General features: G+C 41.2%; 4 protein-coding genes across 23 annotated transcripts in view; 1 reads left to right on the forward strand and 3 right to left on the reverse strand.

Moving 5' to 3' along the window:
• Positions 1–489: 489 nt before the first annotated feature.
• On the reverse strand, positions 490–3,789 carry LOC147234523 (glutamine amidotransferase-like class 1 domain-containing protein 3, mitochondrial). Its single transcript, XM_086144999.1, has 4 exons — positions 3,554–3,789; positions 2,529–2,700; positions 1,927–2,125; positions 490–1,023 (listed from the first exon to the last, which is right to left on the reverse strand). The coding sequence occupies exons 1-4, from the start codon at positions 3,746–3,748 to the stop codon at positions 828–830; spliced, it is 762 nt and encodes a 253-aa protein (XP_086001125.1). The 5' UTR covers positions 3,749–3,789; the 3' UTR covers positions 490–827.
• A 1,415-nt stretch (positions 3,790–5,204) lies between these two features.
• On the forward strand, positions 5,205–9,002 carry cln5 (CLN5 lysosomal BMP synthase). Its single transcript, XM_086144998.1, has 4 exons — positions 5,205–5,372; positions 5,720–5,894; positions 6,836–7,061; positions 7,631–9,002. The coding sequence occupies exons 1-4, from the start codon at positions 5,266–5,268 to the stop codon at positions 8,116–8,118; spliced, it is 996 nt and encodes a 331-aa protein (XP_086001124.1). The 5' UTR covers positions 5,205–5,265; the 3' UTR covers positions 8,119–9,002.
• fbxl3a (F-box and leucine-rich repeat protein 3a) lies at positions 8,837–17,166 on the reverse strand. 2 transcript variants are annotated; one of them, XM_086144997.1, is made up of 5 exons: positions 16,861–17,166; positions 15,284–15,662; positions 15,034–15,156; positions 13,522–13,693; positions 8,837–12,534 (listed from the first exon to the last, which is right to left on the reverse strand). In XM_086144997.1, the coding sequence occupies exons 2-5, from the start codon at positions 15,659–15,661 to the stop codon at positions 11,894–11,896; spliced, it is 1,314 nt and encodes a 437-aa protein (XP_086001123.1). In that variant the 5' UTR covers position 15,662; positions 16,861–17,166; the 3' UTR covers positions 8,837–11,893. The 2 variants fall into 2 exon arrangements, with proteins under 2 accessions (XP_086001123.1, XP_086001122.1); XM_086144996.1 differs by having other exon boundaries at positions 16,899–17,165.
• Positions 17,167–18,609: 1,443 nt separating this feature from the next.
• Positions 18,610–24,535, reverse strand: part of mycbp2 (MYC binding protein 2) — a 66,192-nt gene continuing 60,266 nt past the window's right edge. For all 19 annotated transcript variants that reach the window (XM_086145004.1, XM_086145007.1, XM_086145001.1 and 16 more), the window contains 12 exons: positions 24,372–24,468; positions 24,129–24,248; positions 23,925–24,026; positions 23,711–23,839; positions 23,500–23,632; positions 23,278–23,381; positions 22,682–22,870; positions 22,488–22,595; positions 22,089–22,298; positions 21,907–22,014; positions 20,086–20,251; positions 18,610–19,966 (listed from right to left, as the gene is read on the reverse strand). In XM_086145004.1, the coding sequence (XP_086001130.1) occupies positions 19,851–19,966; positions 20,086–20,251; positions 21,907–22,014; positions 22,089–22,298; positions 22,488–22,595; positions 22,682–22,870; positions 23,278–23,381; positions 23,500–23,632; positions 23,711–23,839; positions 23,925–24,026; positions 24,129–24,248; positions 24,372–24,468 (1,582 nt within the window). In that variant the 3' untranslated portion in view covers positions 18,610–19,850. The remainder of the gene's footprint in view (positions 19,967–20,085; positions 20,252–21,906; positions 22,015–22,088; positions 22,299–22,487; positions 22,596–22,681; positions 22,871–23,277; positions 23,382–23,499; positions 23,633–23,710; positions 23,840–23,924; positions 24,027–24,128; positions 24,249–24,371; positions 24,469–24,535) is intronic.

Genomic DNA, 24,535 nt, shown 5'->3' on the forward strand with positions numbered 1-24,535 from the left:
AACAGCTTGATATAACGTTTTTTGCGTCTACTTGTTATTCAACAGTTCATAGACATTGCTTACTTGTATAGCGATTATACTGATCCAATAGCGTAAGGCAAATTTAAAATGTATTAAAAGAAATGATTTTTTTTGGAGGCTTAGTGTTGATGCCTTTGACCTCAGCCACTGTTGAACTACCTCCACTGACAGTCCATTACCTGTCTGTCATAACAAATCATCCACGTCAGTTCGAGTCCTGCTGGACGGCCGTTTCCCCCGGCCTCCTTCAGCCGAGCCGTGAAAATCCAGGCTTAAATCTGATGGACTCTGATGATAAAATGTAGTTAAACAGCCTGTTGGAAAGTTCACAGGAAATCCCTTGTAGATGCTGCGCTCAGAGCAGGATGAGACGGTGAGTGATGTGATATGAAATTGATGTGGATGGATAACTTTCATCTTCTAATATATATCTGGGCAATCCCTGTGAGCAGAAATGACGCACACCAATTTTGAGATGATGGTGTTTTATGAAGCCGCCGAAACAAGTTTGGGTTTTTAACGTAAGAGTTAAGAAACAAGCAACAACATTGTCTGTAATTTACACAGATTTTCTTCAGAGCCTGGACTTAATGAAATGAATCAGTAAACCTAACTTTACAAATTTTTGTATAATTTATACTATAAATAAAGAAAGGGATTGACTGCTCTCGTGAGATTAAGTAATACAATCAGCCTAAGAAGTGGACGTGACAATTGCACACGTGCATTCTGTATACGGAAGTTCTTTGAATCAACGCACAGCTTTCCCATTACGTAATATCGACCATTTTCCGCTTTTGACTAAATCAGGCTCGTGTCAATACATCCTGCACCATCACACCGATCCCGTCAAATATTTCATGGATCGGAGCGTCGCACATGAAGGCACAGGTGGTCACCAGCTTGTTGTTCTCGTCCACGTGGTCGGCGCTGACATTTGCATTCACGTGTTTGCAGCCCAGCTGGCCGATCGCAGCTGCAGTGTCGGTGGTGTGGGGATACCTGAAAGGGGCGAAAGAAACACCCAATGACATTTGGATTCACTACCCCATTTATTCCCAGTGGTCGGGCTCTGGACGACTGAAGAAAAATGTGACTTATCACAACTTTATTTCCTTTTTTCCCCAGCAATGGAGATTAAATCTACAGCTAGTGAAAACCTTTTAAGACGACTCTCTCGTCAGTCCGGTTCTAAAACCTCTTCCTGCTGGATTTGTGACCTAATAATTCAGCAGAACTATTTCTCTGAAGTGATGTCACGCATGACTCACTGTCATGGGAATTATTTTGAAACAAGACCTGATACTGGAACGCCTTCGGGTGTGACTTCCAGCCCGACGTAACCCTGACCTGCCTGTTATTTCTACGAAACGCAAACCACTGATGTGTAGCCGAAACGGACCGTCACGCTTAACATAGGAGGGAAAACAAACGCTTAACATAACCGAAAAGTTAAGCCAAAATGCAGCAAAACTCCTGCCAGTATTTTGTGTGATATTATAGATTTCTTAACATTCTCCGGTGAGCAACTGAGCTGCAAAGCAACAATGTACTCAAAGGTGAGCCAGCTCTCTTTAGTTGAATTAAATGTATGTAGATCCCATTAATGTCAAGACCCATTTATATTCTTAAAATCTGACAGAAGCAGACCAAGCAGCTGGGGATGACATCGAATGACCAAGGGAAGAGAAATAGCATATTTGATCTTCGGGTTATAAAGCTGCTTCTGAAGGATGTTTGGATCATTCAAATTAGAAATGCCTCTCATGCAGTGAAGCGTCACGGATGCTGATGTTGAGAAATGTGTACCTCCATATAATCAGACTTCCTCATCATGCTCTGCCTTGATAATTCAATAATTGGTTTATAAACACTGCTGGAAACATGTGGGCTGCGAGGACTCACTTCTTATCGTTCTCCATGCCAACAGTTACTTCACATCCAGGGAAAACCTTGGCAGCCAGTACGGGTGCGATGCAGCAGAGGCCGATGGGCTTGCCTTCACTGTGGAAGGCCTCCAGCACGGCCTTGACCTCGGCATTGACGGAGCAATCCTTTCCCTGCACGGCCCATGTGCACAGATTCTTTGCTGCCCCGAAACCACCTGGGAAATCAATTTGAAACCAAGATAATTTCTCAGTAAAACCACCGAGACAGAAGGCCGTATAGCAGAAATTACAATTAGGGAAGGGTTACGGGTGCGCGGTTAGAGCAGGCGGTAACTTTAAATACTCAGGACTGCTGTACGACCATTGCAAGTGACAACATGAACAAAATGTTTACATCTTGACACTTTTTCCGCCATTTTGTTCACTGATTGGTCTATTTCTAGTCAAGCACTAGTGTAAAAGAGCACATAACGAGGATAACAGGATTCGTGATAGTAAAGGAAATGAAAGCCATGACAAAAAGATGTGTCCTAATCTTTCGAATAAAAATATGCAAGATAGAAATTTAGACTAAACTTGAAACAGTGGAACAAGGAAGCCATGTTTTAAGGACCAGACCTGGGAATATAATGGCATCGTGCTCCTTGACACTGAGTTTAGACAGCTCCTGGATGTTTCCGCGGGCCAGCCTTGCACTCTCCACCAGGACATTTCTCTTTTCCTGGGTAGGATCACCTTTCACATGATCCACCACGTGCATCTGCTCGATGTTGGGAGCAAACATGGAGACCTAAAGAAAAAAAATGATGATGACAATGGTTTGGAATGTTTTGCTTGTTTGTTTTCATAATTTTAGACAAAACATTGCTGTACAATCACTCCTTAATTGTCATCACCGAAAAACAGGTGTCATTAGGTCTAAGTATTGCTTTTGATCAATTCCCAATATGAGGAAAATAAGTGCAAACTAATGATGACCCTTACTGAATAAAGTGTTTTACTTTGAGAAAATACAATAACACTTGAAACCCCCAGATGATACCATTAAAAAAATCAGTATCTATGTGTGTGTGTGTGCGCGCCCTTCCCTCCAAGCAAAACCTTGTAATCATCTGCAGTCAGTTAGATATTCTTACATTGATTTGTGAAAAATACATTTATGAAGAACTCAAAAACACCTAACATATATAAATAACGCTCAATACTAGATGGTCCTCAGATGTGGGCACGTTGTCAATGGAAAGTTTATTTCCAGAGTTTAAGCAAAAGGAAACTTAAGAATAAGAACAACTTTATTTATCCCGAAGAAAATTGTTGTGCCAGAGTTTCAAGTAAAACCTAACAATAATAAATAATAATAGGAAATTGTATAAACAGTAAAAAAAAAAAAAAAAGGGGGGGGGGGGGGGGATAAGAAATACAAATAAAACTATAACGTGTCAAAGTCAAGGCTATATAGTGTTTTAAGGTGTTAGTGCAGCGGTTTAATATTTTACTGATCTGTGCACATGACATTTTTCAAGGCTTTGCCTCAACTATTGAGGACTCACTGGTAATAAAAACATTTTTTTTTTTTTTGCAGATGCATTGCAGGTTGTTGAGAGTGAACTCAGCCGACGAGGTCAGGCAGGAGTCGGACTTACAGTCGCGCCTCCCCTGCTGAGGTGAACCAGCACGGCGGAGGCTTCGTGGATCTCGGTGCCATCGTAAACTCCGCAGCCCGACAGAACCACGGCCACGCGTTTACTCATGTGTGCAGAGTAGAAACTCTTAACGACTGTCCGAATCGTCCGGGTTGTCAGGAGGCTGCGGCCGCGGTGCTGCAGAAGGGTTAGCATGGCGACCGCGTCTTCTTCTGCGATTTAAAACGTGTCCATCGGTCGCTCCCGTCGAGACTTTGCTGCCCTCCCGTGTTCGAGCCGCCACTGCGCCGCTTTCATGGGAAATTCTGATCTCTGTTGACCAAAGCGAGAATTACAGGATTGTGTTAGTGTGGCGCGGTGTTTCATCACGGTTAATATTATCATTACGACTGCGACTATGACTACAATGTTAAAAGTAAAAAATAATCTTCTTCTTTTACTTTCAACTTTTCCCTTCAGGGGTCGCCACAGCGAATCAACTTTCTCCATCTAACCCTATTCTCTGTATCCTCCACTCTCACACCAACTACCTTCATATCCTCTCTCACTTCGTCCATAAATCTTCTCTTTGGTCTTCCTCGAGACCTTCTGCCTGGCAGCTCCAATTCCAGCATCCGTCTACCAATATATTCACTATCCCTCCTCTGTACATGACCCAACCATCTCCGTCTGGCCTCTCTGACCTTCTTCCCAAACATCTAACGCATGCTGTTCCTCTGATAGACTCATTCCTGATCCTATTCATCCTGGTCACTCCCAAAGAAAACCTTAACATCTTCATCTCTGCCTCCTGTCTTTTGGTCATTGTAACTGTTTCCAGTCCATACAGCATTGCTGTTCTCACCACTGTCTCGTACACCTTTCCTTTCATTCTGGCCGATAGTCTTCTATCGCATAGTACCCCTGACACTTTTCTCCACCCATTCCAACATGCTTGAACTCGTCTCCTCACCTCTCCTCCACACTCTCCGTTGCTCTGGACTTTTGACCCCAAGTACCTGAAATCCTCCAACTTCTTGATCTCCACTCCATGTAGCCTCACCGTTCCACCCGAGCTCCTCTAATTCACACACATATACTCTGTCCTGCAATGACTAACTTTCATTCCTCTCCTTTCCGGGGCATACCTCCACCCCTCTAGATTTTCCTCTACCTATTCTCTGCTCTCACTACAGACCACAATGTCAATGTCTGCAAACATCATGGTCCATGGAGATTCCTGTCTAACCTCATCTGTCAGCCTGTCCATCACCACTGCGAACAAGAAGGGGCTCAGAGCTGATCCCTGATGGAGTCCCACCTCCACCTTGAACTTCTCTGTTACCCCTACAGCACACTGCACCGCTGTGTCACAGCAAACATACATGTCCTGCACCAGTGTAACATACTTCTCAGCCACTCAAGATTTCCTCATACAATACCAATGTAAGAATAATGTCTATAACAATATATGTATATATAACCGATACATTTCCTCAAGATTACCTGAGGATTTGTTAGCAGTAGAGGTGCAAGGATTGGTTCAACAATTGGTATTGATTATACTTTTTAAAATTCAAAGTCCGTCGACTAACACAAAAGTAGCCTGTCAGATAAATGAACGGAGCGTGGTCCGGTGTCACGTGATCATGTCTGGTCAACAAAAGCATGTGACTGTGATTCAGGAAGTAGCGGAGCTGCGCCTCCTCGCTTCCTCTCGGTCTCGCTTTAACATGGCTGCTTGGGCTCTTCTTTACATCTACTTTCTAGTATTCCCATATGTTGTCGCTCAATTTTGGACCGACGAACATCCACAGCAGCGATGGCCAGTTCCGTACAGGTATGAAGAAACCAAACTCCTCGCCTTGCTAACGCTAGGTCGTAACGTGGGTCACGTGACACCATTAAGGCGAGTTCCTGTTGATTGGAGCTTTATAGGAAGTTTGGTTTCGACAAAACAACAGTTTTGTAGTTTTTTGTCACGATTTCTCTCTGAAAACATAGCAAGATATTTATTTATGTACTCATAAGAGAACTTTACTCATTTCGAAGGAAATTATTTTGCCAAAAGGCTCCAAAATTACAGTCCAGTCACTACTGAACATCGTATTATCATTTGAGGCTCTTCCTTCCTAATATGTTTAAATGTTTACAAAACATTTGTCCTGCATCCCATTTCTACAACAGGCGGTTCGATCACCGACCTGATGTGGACTCGTACTGTCAGGCTCTCTACCCTTTCTGCCCCACCGGGGACCGGGACGGGAGAATCCCCTACGTGAGAGACACTGACGTCATCTCGGTTTACCGGCTGCAGACCCCCGTGTGGGAATTCAAGTATGGAGACCTGCTGGGGAAGCTCGTAAGGCGCCTTCCAATGATATATCTTAATATATTATTATTATTATTATTATTACGTACACACACATACAGTGCTATTACCTTTTGTCATGGCAGTGATTGTTATTCATTTGTGACATAATCTCCAAAAACAGGATGTGAAAGATAGACACATGGAACATTTAAAAATAAAGTATCAAAGTATCATCACCAAGACTTATGGTGATGATAATACATAAAGAAAGGAAAAGGCGGAAATTGAATTCATAATTGATAATTAAGCAATTAATAGGGGGAAAATGCACACAATTAAATAGACCCAACAGGCCTTTTGAGGAGACTTACTTTGGAAAGTGTTTATGTAGGAGAAACATTAGATTGAAAGCAGATGGGTTTTAATATTGTCAGAGCTGCCAGTTAAAAAAAAAAAACACCCCCTAGGCTAGACTCCAGCTCCTGTCACGGAACAAGTCCAGGAGACCTGGAGATGGAGCTGAAGAAGAGAAGGGTACAAACTTGTGTGTTACATCAAATCCTGTGCTCTTTTAACATGTTATGAGAATGAAACAGCCCTTTGAAGTTGTTAGGACCTTCAGAATGACCTCCATAATAATTAAATGTGTTCACTGTGATCATTTATCAAGCGTGCGCACACACACACACAAACACACACACATACACAAGGGCAGACATTTATGATAAATGACTGTTTACCACAGTAGTATGAGTCACTGAGGTCTGGACATGAAAGAGCACAAAACACTGGAAGGTCACCTCAAAATGTTCACGTGTTGTTAATTTGGCGGTCAAAGAGGCAGTATTATTGGGTGCGTGTTCATTTTTTAAAATCAATTTCATGCCTTAGATAGATACCGCAGACAAACACACACACACACACACGAGCATGCATGCATACAAACCAAAAGGACAGGAGCATGTAATGTGCATCTGTCTGGTTTTCAGCACATCATGCACGATGCTATTGGGTTCAGCAGCGCTGAGACGGGAGCCAACTTCACCATGGAGTGGTACGAACTGTTCCAGCTGGGAAATTGCACCTTCCCTCACCTGAGGCCGGAGGTGGCGGCGCCTTTCTGGTGCAACCAAGGAGCGGCCTGCTTCTACGACGGCATCGACGACTTTCATTGGTCACAAAATGGCACCTTGGAGAAAATTGGTGAAATCAATGGTAAAGCATACGGGTATCATTTTGCCGAAACAACCATCTTGAAATGTCTATCATCAAGAGTGTTTATAAATGCAGTCAGCATTTTTTGCCCTCTAATGATCCCTTACTTAATCAAATAATTAGTTGAAATCACAGAAACTCTTCCAATTCAGGTGATCGTGTCAGCCTGAAACAATAACCATTTAACACAATGACTTACATTGTTTTACGATTACAATGATGACATACTTATTGAAAATCCTCCACTAAAACTCAGCACATTGTTCCACTTTAAATGCTCCAGCACTATAGTTGCTGTCTCACATTTATCGATTCAGGATATAAGACTGGGCTTCTTTTAGTGTATGATTTTACTTCGTACACTTGTTAGCTTTGTTTTTCTTTGTAGAAATAGACCAATCTGCTCATGTCTGATTACACAACGTAGATTTACCTTTACCATGTTCTTAATGGAGGGTGGCTTGTCGCGTCTTGGAGAAATAAAGCAGGAAAATAAAAGAAACAAACAATCTGGCTGTCCTCTGAGGAGCAGCAGTATCATTATTTTTTCCCCCTCTTTCTTTCTCCAGGTACTCAGTTCAGTGATTTAGCCAAGTGGGTCCAAGATGACAACGACACGGGGATCTTCTACGAGACATGGACTGTGCGTTCTGACCCCAGTCCCAACGCCACCGTGTGGTTTGAGTCATACGACTGCTCCCAGTTTGTCCACCGCACATACAGGAAGCTCACCCAGCTCGGAGCAAAGCTGTCCAGCAGATCCCAAACAAACTACACCAAGATCTACCTGTACAGCGGGGAGCCCACCTACCTCGGCAACGACAGCTCCATATTTGGACAGCCGGCTCTGAAGAACCTGGCAGCAGATATCCATAAATTTTACCGAACTTTCAGACCGCACCAGTCTTTCACAGAATTTGCAATCAGCCTGTTAGAGGCTTTTAAAAAGGTTGTGATAGATAAGAGCTTTTATTTGTACTACAACTTTGAGTACTGGCTTCTGCCAATGAAACCCCCATACATGCAGATTACATATGAGGAGGTTCCGTTGCCTTAATCCAGACCAGAGATTCCCTGCAAAATCATCCTTGACAATTTTAAGCATTGTTGTCTTTTATACAGGGTGAAAAGAATGACAATGTTGCTGAGGCCAAAGGAACTGTTTTAAATATTTTGTTTAGTAGTGTGAACAAGCTGCTTCATAGAGGGGTAGATCAGGTAGAGGATCAACAGCATTTTAAAGAAAATGTGCTGGATCAACATGGGTCGATCAAGATGAACTGAGTTAGGTATTGTGGATTATAAATAAATGCACTGAGTTTAATCCAGAGTCCTGGAGTGTAAACTAACAATTTGACTGGTGGCATATAAAGATAAAAACTGCTCGCTGGGAAATAAGAGGAACTCCTTCCATGACTTAATGTTGATCTCAGTTTTCTTCTTAAAGGCTTTGTTCCTGACTTTTAAAAATTCAAGTGTAAAAAATATTCCAATAGGGAAAAAATTTTCAGCAGCTTACGGGACAGTTATTGGTTACCCAATATTTGCAGTGTACACAAGAAGTGTGTAAGGTGCTCACCTCCCTTCTGACACATCCATCCGGACAGGTTAAACGATGAGGAATTATTAGCAACAGCTGTCCGTGATAGTCCAGGTAGTTTAAGTTGTTCCTGATCGGTTTTCCTGTGCAATGGAATTGTAGTCCATGTTGCAATAACAATATCAAACTTATTACTATAATAAGTGATTATGAACTGATAAAGAAATAGAACCAGTACATTCACAAATGTTTATTACCAGTAGATCACATGTCCAAAAACATTTTTATTTCAAGACAGGTGACCAGTAAAGCAAAGTAGACAAAGCGTTTGCCAAGTGAAAGCAAAATGACAGCGTTGTTAAGAAGTATTACTTCCAAATAAACATTTCTGACAACCCCAGATAAATTAACTGCTGATGAGAAGCATTTTTATCACATTTCAAAATGAATCTATTTTGTCTAATATTTTAATTTATCATGCTTCTTTTCAATTAGAACCAGACTACAGCAAATTCCTTAAACAACATTTGAACCATCTTGGGAAGCAGAAGTGGACTAAGTGCAGAGACTGATAATTCTGAGTCTACCATAGAATCAGAGGGATGATCAGATGTTACTGTACCGTCACGATGCTGTTGAACACGGGCAGAGTTCCAAAGTATAAGGATCCACTTGAATGACTGGGACTCTAGTATGTCCACTAAAATATCAAGAATTTGCTCTTTTTCAATAAATATGTTGACTATAGTCTATATTATTGTATGGCTGTGTGAAATATTTAATAAGTCTTGGAAAAAGGATTGAAACATTTCTGGGGAGAAAAACATTAAGATGTAGTTAATCTACATAATACTCAGCACATATAGGACTGCCTCATAGGTTTATTCACTACTGACATCTGAACGTTTACCATTTGATGCTCTTCAAATACAAATAGTTTTTAACAATATGCCGTCAGACATTGAGTTTTCGATCGCATATTTGCTTGCAGTTTGTCAATATTTGGTATGCTACCTGATTGTTTCTGGTTGCTGTAACAAAATCATAGCAGAACTAGACCATCAAATGTTGCAACGCTAAATAAGTCAAAGCATGTGTACATGACTGTGCACTTTTCTACTCCTGAACATCAGTCAGTCTGCCTTTTCAAAGAAGGTATGACACATTAATTCCGTTGTGGAACTGGGTGCAGCCTTACATTCACTGACTGGGAGTGTGATCACTTGACATTCCGCGGTTTGGCTTGGAAAACAACTAGATATCATTGTGTTTATAAATGAACACGTTTGTAGTAGTGGATTCAAGACGTTCAGAAGCAACAAAACCCATGGACAGGGGGAGAAAGTGTCTAATTCAAATCAAATCTTGTCGCTCGTCCGCCTACTGGTTGTGATTTGCTTCTCATATATTACAGAAACAGGTTCATTACAAAAGTAATATTCATGTCAATAAATTACACAGCTCATCTCGTCAAGTGACAATAGTATGAAAAAGATCCAACTAGTAAAGGATAACTCGTACTCTGGTTTATAAAAGACACGAGCTGCGGGTAAGGAAACTTCAAACCCCGACAGAGGGTGAAATAATAAAGAAATAAGTACATTTCTATTCATAACAATCAAACACACAGCGTTTTATATACAGATGCATTTGACTTCCTTCTTAAAGGAAAAAAAAAGATTGTTTCACTCATCTCACTTGCCAAACCTCTTTCCACTGAAATTAATGTCTTAGACAGGAGCACTAACAAAATCTGCAATGACTGATGGTGACAACAGCTTGAACACTGCTTCCTCTCCTCTATGTATGATAAGGTGACATAATACAGAGCAAACTTGGGCTAAAGGAGGGCAGATATTCACAACAGAGAACCAAAAATGAATTTGGTGCACCTGAGCAACACACATCAAGTTTTGCATTCAGAGTGTGCATTTACCATCTAATAGCCACAAAAATAGAGTTGAATCATTATAAAGAAATCCGTCCATAAAGGTTGGAGATCAATATCTACCTCGGGCTTCTCAGAACATTTGCTTTCTAAACAAATATTCATTAGTTGTATTCTCATCTCTTACCGCTCTTACAACTTGGAAACTCAAGACATTTCAGTCTTTATCAGTTTACCAATCTGGGTCCAACTAGGTAATGGGAGAACGTTGTTAAGATCGTTTCTTTCCTTTCATTGGGATCAGACAACCAAAAGCAGTTTGTCCGGACTAACATTTGGTTTTTAGGTAAGGTGCTTAGAAAAATCTATGTCTGTACAGAAGAAATATTTATAAACTGAAAAAAAAAATCCATGATAAAGTCAATTTATGCATGAAAAAATCCTGAATAATAAGAGTGGATAAAATCTCATGACATCAACACTGTACACCATCACATCACAAATATAGACTTATTTACACATTTCTTGCTCACTCCTTGCTGTCTTCAAACATTTGAAGCAGCCTTGTTTTGTTATCAGATGTATGATTGAGCTCCAGTGAGGAGCAAGCCAGAAGTTGTTGACACTGTTGCGCTTATATTTAAATTTGTATAACATTCTGTTCAAAACTTAGCCACTCTAATGGAATCCTCCCTCATCTAAACTTAAAACACCTTCTGCCACCTGCCATAAACAAGAATTAACAGCCAAATGGACCTCTCCAACCCCACGTTGAGTTACATGTTGCAGAGGTGTTTCAAGGGAAATTTCACCCCAAAATATCTTATCTTCCTTCAACAGGGGGAGACAGACGAGTTTGCAGATCAGTGAGAAAAATGTGTTGATTTTGAGGGGCTCTCTCCCTTTAAGTAGACCACAATGTACTGTATCAACATACAATGTAGCATCTAGCCATCCCAAATACTTACCGATGGGGAAAATCATGGGCGGGCACGCACGCACGCACGCACGCACGCACGCACGCACGCACGCACGCACACACGACTGGGTTACAATTCAATATCCAGTTATAAAAACATTTTTTGTCTATTTCCATTTACATTGTTCTTTGTGTTGATTGTTAAATATATGAAGAAGCCAGCTCAGCAAGTTCCATTGTTGGACAGGCAAAGCAAATTTTTACAGTTCATTTTGAAGCAGAATTTTCAAGCTGTGTTTTATGACATGAAACAGTTGTGTAGCAGTCAGGGGCCACATCGCATTCCTGCACTCCACAGGAGTTCAGCAGGTTTGCACTCTGTGCTGGTACCAAACATGATGCTACTTCTGAGCACTTCCAGGCATTAACGCAAAACATGGAGGTTCTTCATCTCAAACTTCACTCTTATGCCTTTTGCCTGGACTTTACCAAGTTGGCATCATGTCTGGAAACCAGACACGACCCAGGTGCTTGGAAACCTCCCAGTGGATCTCATCCAGGGAGTATTTATGATCAGGAATCAGCACCTCCTCCATGATAGACAGCTGAGACAGCCTGCGGCCACACATCTTGACGAATTCGACAAACGCACTGCAAGATACCTCACACTCGCCCAGGCCGATGGCAGACAGCTGGGTACAGTGCTTTGCGATGCGGATCAACTCCTCATCCAAAGGACGCAAGCCATTGGCACACACCACCAGCTCCACCAGACGGGGGCAGTGGAGACCCACACGACCCAAGACCTCCTTGCTGACTGAGCGACCAAAGTAAAGGTGTGTGACAGGGATCTCCTCATTGAAGAAAGGACCAAACTCATCCTCATAGAGGAAGAAGTACATGACCAGATTGAATTTCGGTGAGTGTCGCACCATGGCATCCCAGCTGCTCTTCTTGATGGTATGAAAGTGCTGCCCAGGGTTTTCGCTGACCACGTCGATTCGCAAATGTTCCAGGTGGACGTGTTTCTCAGAGGAGAGGGCCAGCAGGAGTTCATCACTCAGGAGGTGATAGTTCAGTGCCAGCTCTCTCAGCCCGTGACACTGATCTGCCACACACAGGATTCCTTCAAACATAGAAAAATTGCTTCTTTAAACAATTGTCAGCCTTCAGAAAAGCGTTTGAAATAATTCCCTTAATATAGCTTTAGAAGGAGAAGCCAGGTGAATTGCAGCTAGTTTGGTTATTATCATAAATAATATTTAATCAAAATGACAAGGAAAATAAGCAAAAGGCAAAAGCTGATTAACTAAAACAGTGTTCATTCATAAATACAATGCCACTATAATGCTGGGCTTACACCTTAAGACTAAAGACCTAAGACTAAACTATGGATTTTGAAAAGATTTGTAAAACTATCAACTCACACCAGCTCACAATTTAAGACTAGTTTTAGAGTCTTAAGTCTTAGCACAGTCTTGCAACCCTGAGACTAGGCTGAGACCAAAAACTATGGGTCTCACATCTAAAGACTTTGAAAATATTCATGGAAAACCACAACTAGAATCTTTCAGCAATTTTTTATCACCATACAATGTTTTCACAACATATTTGCCGAGCCTCTGCTATTTCAGTGATTTTTCAGAATCAGAGAATCTTTATTTGTGTTGGAGGGCACAAGGGGTAGCATAGCAACCTAGAACAGATGAACATCTTTAAATATATAAATATGGAAAAAAAAAAGGAAAAATTAAAATTGGATAAGGATAAAGTGAAGTAACCTCAACATGTCTATGCAGCGTGACATGTTAGAGAGTTGAAATTGTACAAGCTGGGCTGTTCTGCTCACAGCTCCACCACACGCTGCCCTTTCTGGATAGCCCACACTGATTGGAACGTCCTTTTTTGAAAGCAGACATGAAAAATACACCCTCAACATAAACACCTCAGTGTTAAGCTACAATTAGTGACTTGACCCCCATCACTGTTGAGTATTTTAAAAGCAAATTCCAATCGAAAATTCACTCCAAATCAAAAAGGAGAAAAAAGAAACATGGGCTCCTGTGAATTAAAACTGAAACATCTACGTGAAGATTGCAAAATGCTACTGTACCTGCGGGAGAGACATGAGGGCAGCTGCTCATCTTCAGCAATTTTAGCGTGTCACTGTTGTTGGCAACCAGCACCTTTAGAGATGGATCATCCACTGGTGTGTCATCGATCTTCAGTGAAGACAACGATTTAGAGTTGACAAATACCACAGTCAGAGCTGAGATGAAGTGAGACTGTGGAAAGAACAAACATGGAAGTCAATGATGTAACAATTCATAATTGAAAAGCCATTGTAACTACAGACCTGTTGGGCTTTCCTTTCTGAACCTCTACCCCAGTATCTAATGACTTGACATGGAGACAAGCCTCTGTAATACTTAAGAGGATGAACTTGATCCAAGTTTTCAGTTTATTGGGTGAAGCCAAGTAAAACATATAATAATTAATAATATTAATTTATTCGTGCCTTCTGGGGGAATTTGTTCTCTCCATTTAACCTATCATGGATGAACCATGAGCAGTTGGCTGCTGTCAGTCGGCGCCAGGGGAGCAGTTAGGGTTACCATGTCTTGTTCAACAACACCTAAACAGGGAGCCGGGAATCGAAACCAGGAATGTTCGGTTCCAAAGAGGATTGATCTACCTCCTGCACCTTGTACCTCTAAAGCATATTCTGCCATCACTAAGTTTAGATAATCCTGAATCCTTAATGAATAAAGGATTCCTTTAGGGATGTATGCTAAAAGGGCGCTGATTACTAATGTGTTATGAATGAAAACTGTGCACAATAATCTTCTATGAGGCGCATACACATCTTGACAAAACAACAGTGACCAACATTTAACAGGGTAGGAATCTGATTCATATGTGGTTCCTCCAAGCTTATATCCTATACATACAACTTCAGGTATTTGTATCGATTTAATGAAAAAGCAAGTTAGAAGCCTTTTGAATTGTTATTTTACAGAAAGCATGTTAAATATGAGCTTTAGTGTTTAATACTAAATGTTTTGTGGCCTGGTTGTCCTAGAGCAAAAACACATATCTATTATGTAAGCATAAATAAGAACTAAATGATTATTGAGTCACATCATATCAACTATGAGACCCTTCTGTGAAAATGGAGAAACAAATTTCTTTTGATGACAAAAAGAAAAAAGATGTGTGATCAAAACAACAGCTCACATGGTCTATTTTGTCTGAATTCCTCCCAATCTGTTAGGTTGTAAAGCCTCTATAACAAGAATGTTTTAAATTAAAATTACTTTGATTGGTGACGATTTCACATTCTAAAGATTTTAATAAGAAATGTCATCATGTCCCTCAGAAACAAAATAAACCTTGCCAAGAGTATTTGGGATTTTGCCCTGTGGCCTTGACAATTACAGCCATGTCCATAAAAACAGCAGCTGCTTTTCAACCTCTTCCTCCCATAGAAATAAAGAAAACTGTCTCTTCAGCGGATTAACAATCAATATTGATACTATTAGTTCATAAAATATAAATACTTACCAAACTAAAAATAAAAGATACTTTTTACAATCAACTTCTTGTGATTATATTGTGATTATACCTTTGGGACTTCCATGAAACTGGGCCTGGCTGTCGAGATGAGCCCCAAGGTCTTGAGAGAGCAATTCACCAACTGTGAAAGAATATCACATGCTGCCTCTGCAGACTCTGTACTGCTGTCCACCTTGCGAGTACAAAAAGAGTGGAAGTCAGACATTTCAAGAGTCTTATATATTTTAACACCAAAGCAAACACTATCACAGTGTTGCCTTTTATGCAAAATTCCACGTGTACGCAAGCAGGACTCATACCTTGAAGCTGACATACTGCAGGTGGTTGGAGTGCCTCTTTATAATCTGCTTGATGAGGTCTGGATGTGTTGCTTTCAGGTAAGAGCTTGCTGGTTGGTTGAGTTCAAACTCAAAGCATCTCCACAGTTCCGGCATATGAAAAGCTTGGTTCCACCCTCGACATACCTGAGAGGCATAAGCCCTGTCCAGCAGTGGTAGGTACTGGAAGATGTGGAGCAGGAGCTCTTGAGGCAGTCGGGCCCAGTTGGAGTCAAGCGAGTCGATGGCTACTGTTTCTGCCTCAGTGCTCATCTGCTTTCGCACCTTCTTACAAGCCTCAGTCGGGCTCTTGCTGGGGGAGCCATTGCTGTCCTCCTCACCTCCTTTCATTCGCTTCATCCTGAGAAATGGAGATGTCATTTGGTTAGAGTTATGTAATATTCATAATTATGGTGTTATCATAATTAATACATTACATAGTCTTAACACATAACAAGCACTTAATACAAATTTATGCTTGCAGACTGATCTATGGGAGAATACCAAAAATGTTTGATTGAAGAAAGAAAGACAAAGACACAACAACCACTCATCTTTTAAGGCACAAAATTAAAAACAAGCCACAAAGGAGAATATCAGACATTGACCTCACTCTCCTGTGCCACTTGGGATTCCATATTGACTTTTGGTCATTTTCTTTTGCAGGGCAGGACATGAAAATGATAAAGCAGTCTGTCTTTCACTATCTTTGTAATTGTGTCATTAAACATGCAACCCAAATAACAAAATCAAAATACAGTTTGGATTACTTATTACTCATTTTAGTTAAGAGTCAAAATATGCAGCTACATTTGGAAAAGGAAACATTTTAATTTGAATAATGATCATTATACACTTCCAAAGTTTTGTAAATATTTAACTTTCACATTCAATTCTTCTGTGTCAATTCTCTCACATTCCATTCTTCTGTGAAAGATTAAACTGAACTCGAGAATGTTCCTGTACCTGATTGTATCCCAATCACAAATACTTTATTGACCCGGAGGATCTTGTACACTTGTCAATGTGTGTGTGAATGTGTGTATACACACACACATATTCCATTGCAATTATGCTTTTCATATACGTTTCGATTCTAGACACCAAAGTGGTTATGATATAAATACATTTTATATGTTTTAAACAAATAAACAGAACACGCAAAACTCCGCGGATGTTACTCCTAGCTTATCTTGTCGTAGGCCAAGCAATGGCAGGTGCCGTCAATTAACAACATTACGTGCCTTAATAGCGCCAAATATTTCCCAAGCATTTATTTTCTTACTGCTGCGTGATTCCCCGTAAACGTTTTTATTTCAGCGACTTTACCTGCCAAGAGACCACGTCAATCAACATATTTAGCGTTAAGTTAGCAAGCGTCAGCGATAATGTGTCGTTTGTAACGTCAGAGGGTGAATGTAGCTTCATGCTACGTTAATGTCTAGGCTACATAGCAGCGCAAATCTGCTTCGTGGTGCTAAGGACTACACGTTGTTTAAGACAAGAACAACTTGAAGAACAGCCAAAAGTTAACATTATTTCAAGACTACGACACTTACAAGAAGTTTAAGGCTGCCGGATTGACAACCCACCCTACCTTGTTTACACTCGGCTAGCTTACAAGGCAGGAAAATCCGTCAACAGACTTTGACACTTCAGCCCGGGCCCACGCTGGAAAAGCTCATTCGCATGAACCAAATAACGTGCATCGGTGCACAGTGCGGGGCTATTTAGATGATAAAGAAGAATATCGCGTTTTCGATGAAGAAACGACAGGAGACGCTACTCGGCACGATTGACCTAATTCCCTCGCAGGAGTTACGGCCCCCCTGAGCCTGAAATGGCGAAGTGTTGTTTTGAGAGCGGCGGTGCATCATGGGAAATCTAATGCGAAATGGCAGTTGGAAAAGATTGTCTCCAACAAAACGAGGCGTCACTCCGTAGTCCAAAGCGTGGGGACGAGTTACACTCAAGCTCTCAGTGGTGTGCCCTGTTTAAAGTTTCAAAAATAATTTTAAATGATTGGAGGGCAGCAGCGGTGAAAAATACCTAACTTTCGGTGCAGGCTGCGTTATGCAAATGACAAGAATTACCATAAAGTTATTTACATTGTGCGGCGATCGTCTCTACCACAGCCGATTCAGTGTCAGACAAATCCATGTATAAAAGTGCCGCCAGCTGTACTTTTGTGTATTTAAATAGTTATTTTTTATCGATTATTGTATTCGAAGTAATGCATATCACATATGGACTGCCAGTTATGCGAGATGATCGATTTCCTCTGTACTTGCGATCTAAAATGCAACGTGATGGAAACGACAAAACATAGCTATCCATTGTCAATACATGTAATGGCCACTTACATAATTTAAGAAAATATGTTAAAACGCAGGTTAGGACAGGGGTGGGCAATTATATTGGCTGGTCGGCCACATTTATTATTTAATTTTTATGCGTGGGCCAACTAGGTATCATGTTAATTGAACAAAAAAAAAATTGCAATTTAAATATTTAGATTTTTTTTGGGCATTTTATTTCAACTTTAAAATCATTAATGATCGTATAAATGTGCTGACATTATTTTGTATGTAATCCATACAAAACTAAACAAGGGAAAAATAAGTTTCTAAATTCAATATGGATTGAAAATATTTATATATAAAAAAGAAAAAAGTTTGGCAGGCCAGATAAAAATGCAAAATGGGCCGGATGTGGCCCCCGGGCCGTAAAATGTCCAGGTCTGGGTTAGAGCTGTGGCCTCACAGAACAAAGGACGATTCCGACCTGTGTGGAGTTTGCACGTTCTCCATGTGTCTGCGTGGGTTTCCTCCCACAGTCCAAAAACGTGCAGCTTAATTGGGAAATAATTGGGAAAATTGCCCGAAATGATTGAGTGAGTGAATGGTTGTTTGTTGATGTATGTGGCCCTGCGATTGACAGGCGATCAGTCCAGGGTGAACCCGGCCTCTCGCTCGATGACAGCGGGGATAGGCTCCAGCATCCCAAGAAGATGGATGGACGTTAACCACGTAAATACGGACATACATTGCAATTTAAGTTATTGCATTACATTCTGAAAGAACAAATAAAGGTCATTGTGTCAGGCCATCTTGTATGTTATGATCTAGAGTTTGATACACTTTTCCAGTCACCTTCTGCTTCACATTTTAATTTTGATATTTACATAAATGATTGGCAGATCAATCATTTAAGACTTGTGCTCTATTTAGTGAAGAAGACGCAGAGATGAATGAGCCAGGTCAAGTGCTTATTCAACAGATGAACACAGATGAAGAACAAACAGTATGTAGTTTGCGAAACAGAGAACCTGGTTTATTACCATTCAACTCCATCCACCACGGATATTACAGAGCAGATTCACAAGTATTAAGCCTTTATTTATATATATATGTATATATATGCATATATATACATATATATAATAGCAGCTGTTTCCCTGACCCCCAACCCTACCCCTTGCCTCCTACTAGGGAAAAGCATTACAGGTGCACAATTGTATTTGGTGTGAAGACTGATGCCTCCAATTGTTCAGCTTGATCAGTCTCACTGTGAGGTTCTTTGTTAGTTTTTGTATCACAGAATGATTTGGTACTTGTTCTCTCTTTTTTATTTTAAACAGAACTATAAATAGGATGTACATCCCCATCATTCGCTGCAGGTGCCAGGCTCCTTCTCATTTCCAGACAACAGAAAAGATATGACATTTAGAAGGGGGAGGGCTGTCTACTGTATAAAAATGTACAGTGGCTTTATTGACATACATTCCATAGTTTTAACAGCTGCAAAATAGGAGGCACACCCAGTATTGCACTTCATTAAAAGTTCTGGCTCGAAACATAACCCAGAATATTAAAGAAAACTGAAGTGAAGAGTAGCAACTTCGGAATACAGCTAATTTGAATAGTATCATTATATACAAGATTAGATAAATCATACACTATTTTCCTTCCAAACATAATATTCTTAACAGTCTTATCCACCAATGTATCTTTTTTGTCCATCAACACACGCACAGTGGAGAATACTGTACAAGATTAAGAAAAAAAAGTTTACATACAACAATATTTTAATGTATATTGAGGAAGCTGAAAATACGGCCTGTTCCTGTTTTCTTTTTTAACCGACGCTGAGCCACAGTTGCCTTAAGTAAATTTGTTTCATTTTCAATGTTTAATTTTAGTGATCGGGAGGTGTGCAATGTCTATAGAAGCCGAGGGAATACAACGGCCGCATGCAAACACGTCACAAGTTATATTCTGGTTTTCTTTTTTCTTTTTTTTTTTTCTTAAATTCTGCCATTTCAATCAGGTTACTCTGTATTCAAGGGACCCACTGCTCAAGGTGTGAGCCGAGTCTTGACACTGAAGGTGGTAGGAGAGCAGACCTGAGGACTCTTGGCTGGTGCAGACACCTGGACCAGCATCCAGGTCACTTGACCAGGTAAGAGCCAAGTTTCACGGCTGTGCTTCAGAAGCAGCCAGATATCATCACAGTGGACAAACTGGTTTCAGCAAAAGTCTTGAAGCAATTAGAAGGTGTGTGCATTCCTACAAACGCCACAGCCCAAAGCGAATTCCTCCCCTGTTGGCGGGTGAACTACATGCAAAGGGCATTCTGTACCCTCTAGCTGCTTGCCTTTGGGGCCTGCAAAAACAGGAAAGAGATTAAATCTCAGTTCTGGAGTCAGAAAACATTGCAGTATGTACACATGGAGAAGGGGATATTGCAAAGTGGTCCCAGTTGTCAATGAAGTTGTTTATTACCTGCAGGACAATGGGGTAGTTCCTCCTTTGGGACACTGGTCATCCTCTGGAAATCATCATGGCAGGCGTTGCAGAAGTGTGTGGTGCCAAAGCAGAAGAAAACAGCCACGGAGCAGCAGTACCGGCATTTATACTCAAGGAAGTCTGTGCCATGCTTGGAGCACATCTGGTGAAAAACAGGGTGAAATGATTCTATTACAGATAAACATGTTTTCAGTATGTCATGCTCCTACCCAGAGAAAAAGAAATTCTGATCACATATTAAGTATTCAGTTATGTATATTTTTATTTTTTTCATTGTTTTTCAAAGTAAGTTCTATGGTGATACTTTAGATGTTATTTTGATGGCAAGAATGTAGATTTATTCGTATGCAAACCAGCCAAGCTGGCATTAGTCAGTGTGACCATTTACTCTTCTTTTCCTTTCAGCTTTTCCCTTCAGGGGTCGCAACAGCGAATCAACCTTCTCCATCTAACCCTATTCTCTGTGTCCTCCTCTCTCACAAAAACTAACTTCGTATCCTCTCTCACTACGTCCATAAATCTTCTCTTTGGTCTTCCTCTGGACCTCTTGCCTGGCAGCTCCAATTCCAGCACCCATCGACCAATATATTCACTATCCCTCCTCTGTACATGACCAAACCATCTCAGTCTGGCTTCTCTGGCCTTCTCTCCAAAAGACATAACATGTGCTTTCCCACAGATGGACTCATTCCTGATCCTATCCATCCTTGTCACTCCCAAAGAGAACCTCACCATCTTCATCTCTGCCACCCCCAGCTCTGCTTCCAGTCTTCTCTTCAGCGCCAATGTCTCCAAACCATACAGCATCACTGGTCTCACCACTGTCTTGTTCATTCTGGCTAAGTCTTCTATCCCACAAGTACCCCTGACACTTTTCTCCACCCCTTCCAATCCGCTTGAACCGGTTTCTTTACCTCTTTTACAAACTGTCCATTGCTCTGGACTGTTTACCCTAAATACTTGAAATCCTCCAACTTCTTGATCTCCACTCCCAGTAGCCTCACCGTTCCACCCGGGTTCTTCTCATTCACACGCTTATATTGTGTCATAGCATACCTCCACCTCTCAAGATGTCATCTGCAAACGTGCAAACATCATGGTCCATGGGGATTCCTGTCTAAACTCATCCGTCAGCCTGTCCATCACCACTGCAAACAAGGGGCTCAGAGCTGACCCCTGATGAAGTCCCACCTCCACCTAGAACCTCTCTGTTACACCTATAGCATACCTCACCAATGTCTCACAGCTGGCATACATGTCCTGAACCAGTCTAAAATACTTCTCTGATACATGTCCTGCACCCATTTAACATACTTCCCTGTATGACCCTTTACTACAACTGAAAAAAGAAGCAAACAAACAGACACAAGAGTCCCTTGTGTCAAAGTATCACAGTGCTAAATCCAACTTGCGCTGACTCATTAACAACCCAATGAACAACACTACAAACATCCCACTGTGTTTGCTTCAAACCGAAATAACCAGCCACTTGTTTCCATTTGACTGGCTGTGAGCAGATTACTGCTGAGTCACAGCAGATATAAGAAAGATCAGAGTTCATTATAAGGACAATGTAAACGCACTTACTTTTTACAAGAAAGTTCGACTGTTATTTGGAATGATAACTGGGGGAAAGTAAAAGCAACTAAAACCAACGCAGCAACATTTTGAACAATACACCCTTGTAAGTTTAGACACCGTGAAGTACAGTGTTACACACCGGGAGAAGCCATAGAATTTAGTTGAAATAAATCATGCAAACTATTGTTTATTTGAGTGTGCGCATCCTTCACCCACCTGAGCCCTGGAGACATCTGAGCATGCGCCACAAATCAGCTCACTCGGGTCGTAGTCATCTCCCTGTCCTGCTTCTGCATCACAGCGTGCCTCTCCGCCAAAGTAGGCCTGAAAATAAGAACCCTATTAATTTTCAAACTCTACATCACATCTAGATTTGATAGATCATAATTTTTTGGTACCTTTTTGCATTTGAAGCAGACATAGTAGGCGTATCTGTTCATGGCAAAGCCTGCGGGGTCATTGTGGAAACGTGCCCCTGGTGTGGTGATTGCTTCGCTCTTATGAAGTCCCTCATATTCTAGTCTCATCAGAGCTTTTCTTCTCACATCCTCATAGAGTTCCTTGATGGGGTCAAGTAGGTCCTTGATCACGGAGTGATTTATTTTGTTCTGAAGGAAAAAGGATTGAAATGAGCATGTCAATATTCAAAAAGGTAATATTTTTACCATGTTAATGGTCTTTCAAAAGTTGCTATATGTACATGAAACATAAACATTTCCTGAGCCCTCAAACAAGCACAAAAAAACAATTTGATGAAAAAAATCTATGGAGTCTAAGAGGCAAAGGTAATATCTTACCTTACATATTGGACATAACATGAAACCAAAAGTGATTCGAGGACCAAGCCAACGATTTTCAAGAACACGTCGAGTACACTGGAGGTGGAAAACATGAGTGCAGTCCAGCTGGGGATCAAACATAGAATCAGATCAACTTTAAACCTAAAAGTGAAAGGTACATGTCGAGACTGAACAGTCACATGCGTAGATACCTGAACTGCAGGGGCAGCAGACAGAGCTTCTGTGAAGCAGATCATACACATGTCATCTGCATCTTGTTTCAGGCAGCCAGTATTCTTGTCACAGCCATGCAGGCATGGAAGGCAGGACTCCTCGTTCTTTACTCCACCACAAGGATGTCCGCAAGGGTGAGTCTTACTGCATGCCAGTTTAGAGTATTCCTGGGATGGTAAAATTGGTCAAGTTGTGAAACACGAGTACAAACATTGCCTACAGTTGATTGGTTGGAAAAGTGCTGCAATCCCATGCCTTTTTTACTGAAACTTTTTTCCATCCATATTTGTGTCTCAACAAAGAAGTTGCCAATCTTCATAGCAGTAAACATAGGTTTTCCAAATGATGTGTTGACAGACCAAGAGGGAGACATTGTGTGCAGGGTAGAGTTAAAAAAAAACTGTCATTTGAGAAAATATGCAAAGATTCAGTGTTGGATGTCTTTAGAACAATGGATAGGACTGAAGTTTCACTAAATCTAAGGTTTTGAGAGTTACAACTGCATTTCATCAGCAAAGCAGTGAAAAGCAATTCCATGTGTCTTTCAATCTTGGCCATTTGTTTTCAATATTACCTGACAGTCTGGGTCTGAACAGACACTGCCAACTGCAGACAGTTCAGTTCCATTCCTTGTTCCGCAAAATCTGCAGGCATCTGAGCTGCTGGAAGCAGGTTTACCTGGAAATAATTTTTCATGTGAGAAAGAGCTCACACGGGCTTTCACAAACCACAGGGAAATTCTATTTTTTCCTTAAATATGACAATTCTAATCACGGAGTCAATAGATTAGGGTTACCTGTGTGCTCCCTAAACTCCACCATAGCTTTCATTGTTTTGGAGTCTGCTAGAGCCATGAGCCAGAAAAGTTTGGTCCTCCCGCAGCCCTCATGGAGATCCACCTTAATGGCTTCTTCTTCCTCCTTAAACACCTGAAAATACCCATAAAAATGAACAGCCAGCAGCAAATTAATATTCCAAGACAATAATACCTTGAAGTAACAACACACCTGTCGCTGATGAGATCGCGTCCGTCTGTGCAGATGGAGAAAGCGATCGCAGTCGGTGCAAAGGTTGCCACAAATGTTACACAGGATGATGGCTGCTGTCTCGCTGTCGTCATGGTTGTCACACATTGGCTGTAGAGAGAAGGAAGACCCAATTTGTGATTGATCGGATCATAGGTGGTTTATTTTCAGACACTATGGCTCATCAGGCTCTCACCATCTGCTTCTGCTGTCCATCTTTACCCATCCAGCGTCCAGAGGACAGTCTGTCTACATGGTCTTGGTCCAACACACACAGTGAAGCTAAGGCCAACCACAGCTGCTCACCAATTGGAAAAATGGTAAACGGTAGGTTAAAGTACAGAACCCCTGGGTATGAATAATATACCAGCTAACCAGAGTATCAGAATAAAGTTCATACCCTCGTGGTAGCTATGCAGCGTACGGGAGAGCGATGCTCCTCCTCCATTTTGGTCAAAGCTATGATAGTCTCAGCTATTGCATTTTTGGTGACTCTGGACCATGCATCAGAGAGGTGACCCTAAAAATGAATTCATGATATGGCTGCCTTACAAATGCACATCCGATAGTGTAATGTAGTTCACTAACATGATTTGATCATGTATAATGAGTTAAAACAAAGTTGATACACCAGAGCACTTACACCTGCCATATCTTTAACTAGCTTTATGATGATCTCTGCAATCTGAGGAGGAGTGGACCCCTTCATCCACCAGTGGCTCTCCCCCCTGCGGATGTAACTACACGACAGAAATGGAAACCAGACCAACGTGAGAGAAATATTTGCTATATTTAATTTCTCCATCT

The sequence above is a fragment of the Fistularia commersonii genome, chromosome 4, assembly GCF_037954325.1.
Source record: "Fistularia commersonii isolate RoL2024-O1a breed Wild chromosome 4, RoL_Fcom_v1.0, whole genome shotgun sequence".
NCBI lineage: Eukaryota > Metazoa > Chordata > Actinopteri > Syngnathiformes > Fistulariidae > Fistularia > Fistularia commersonii.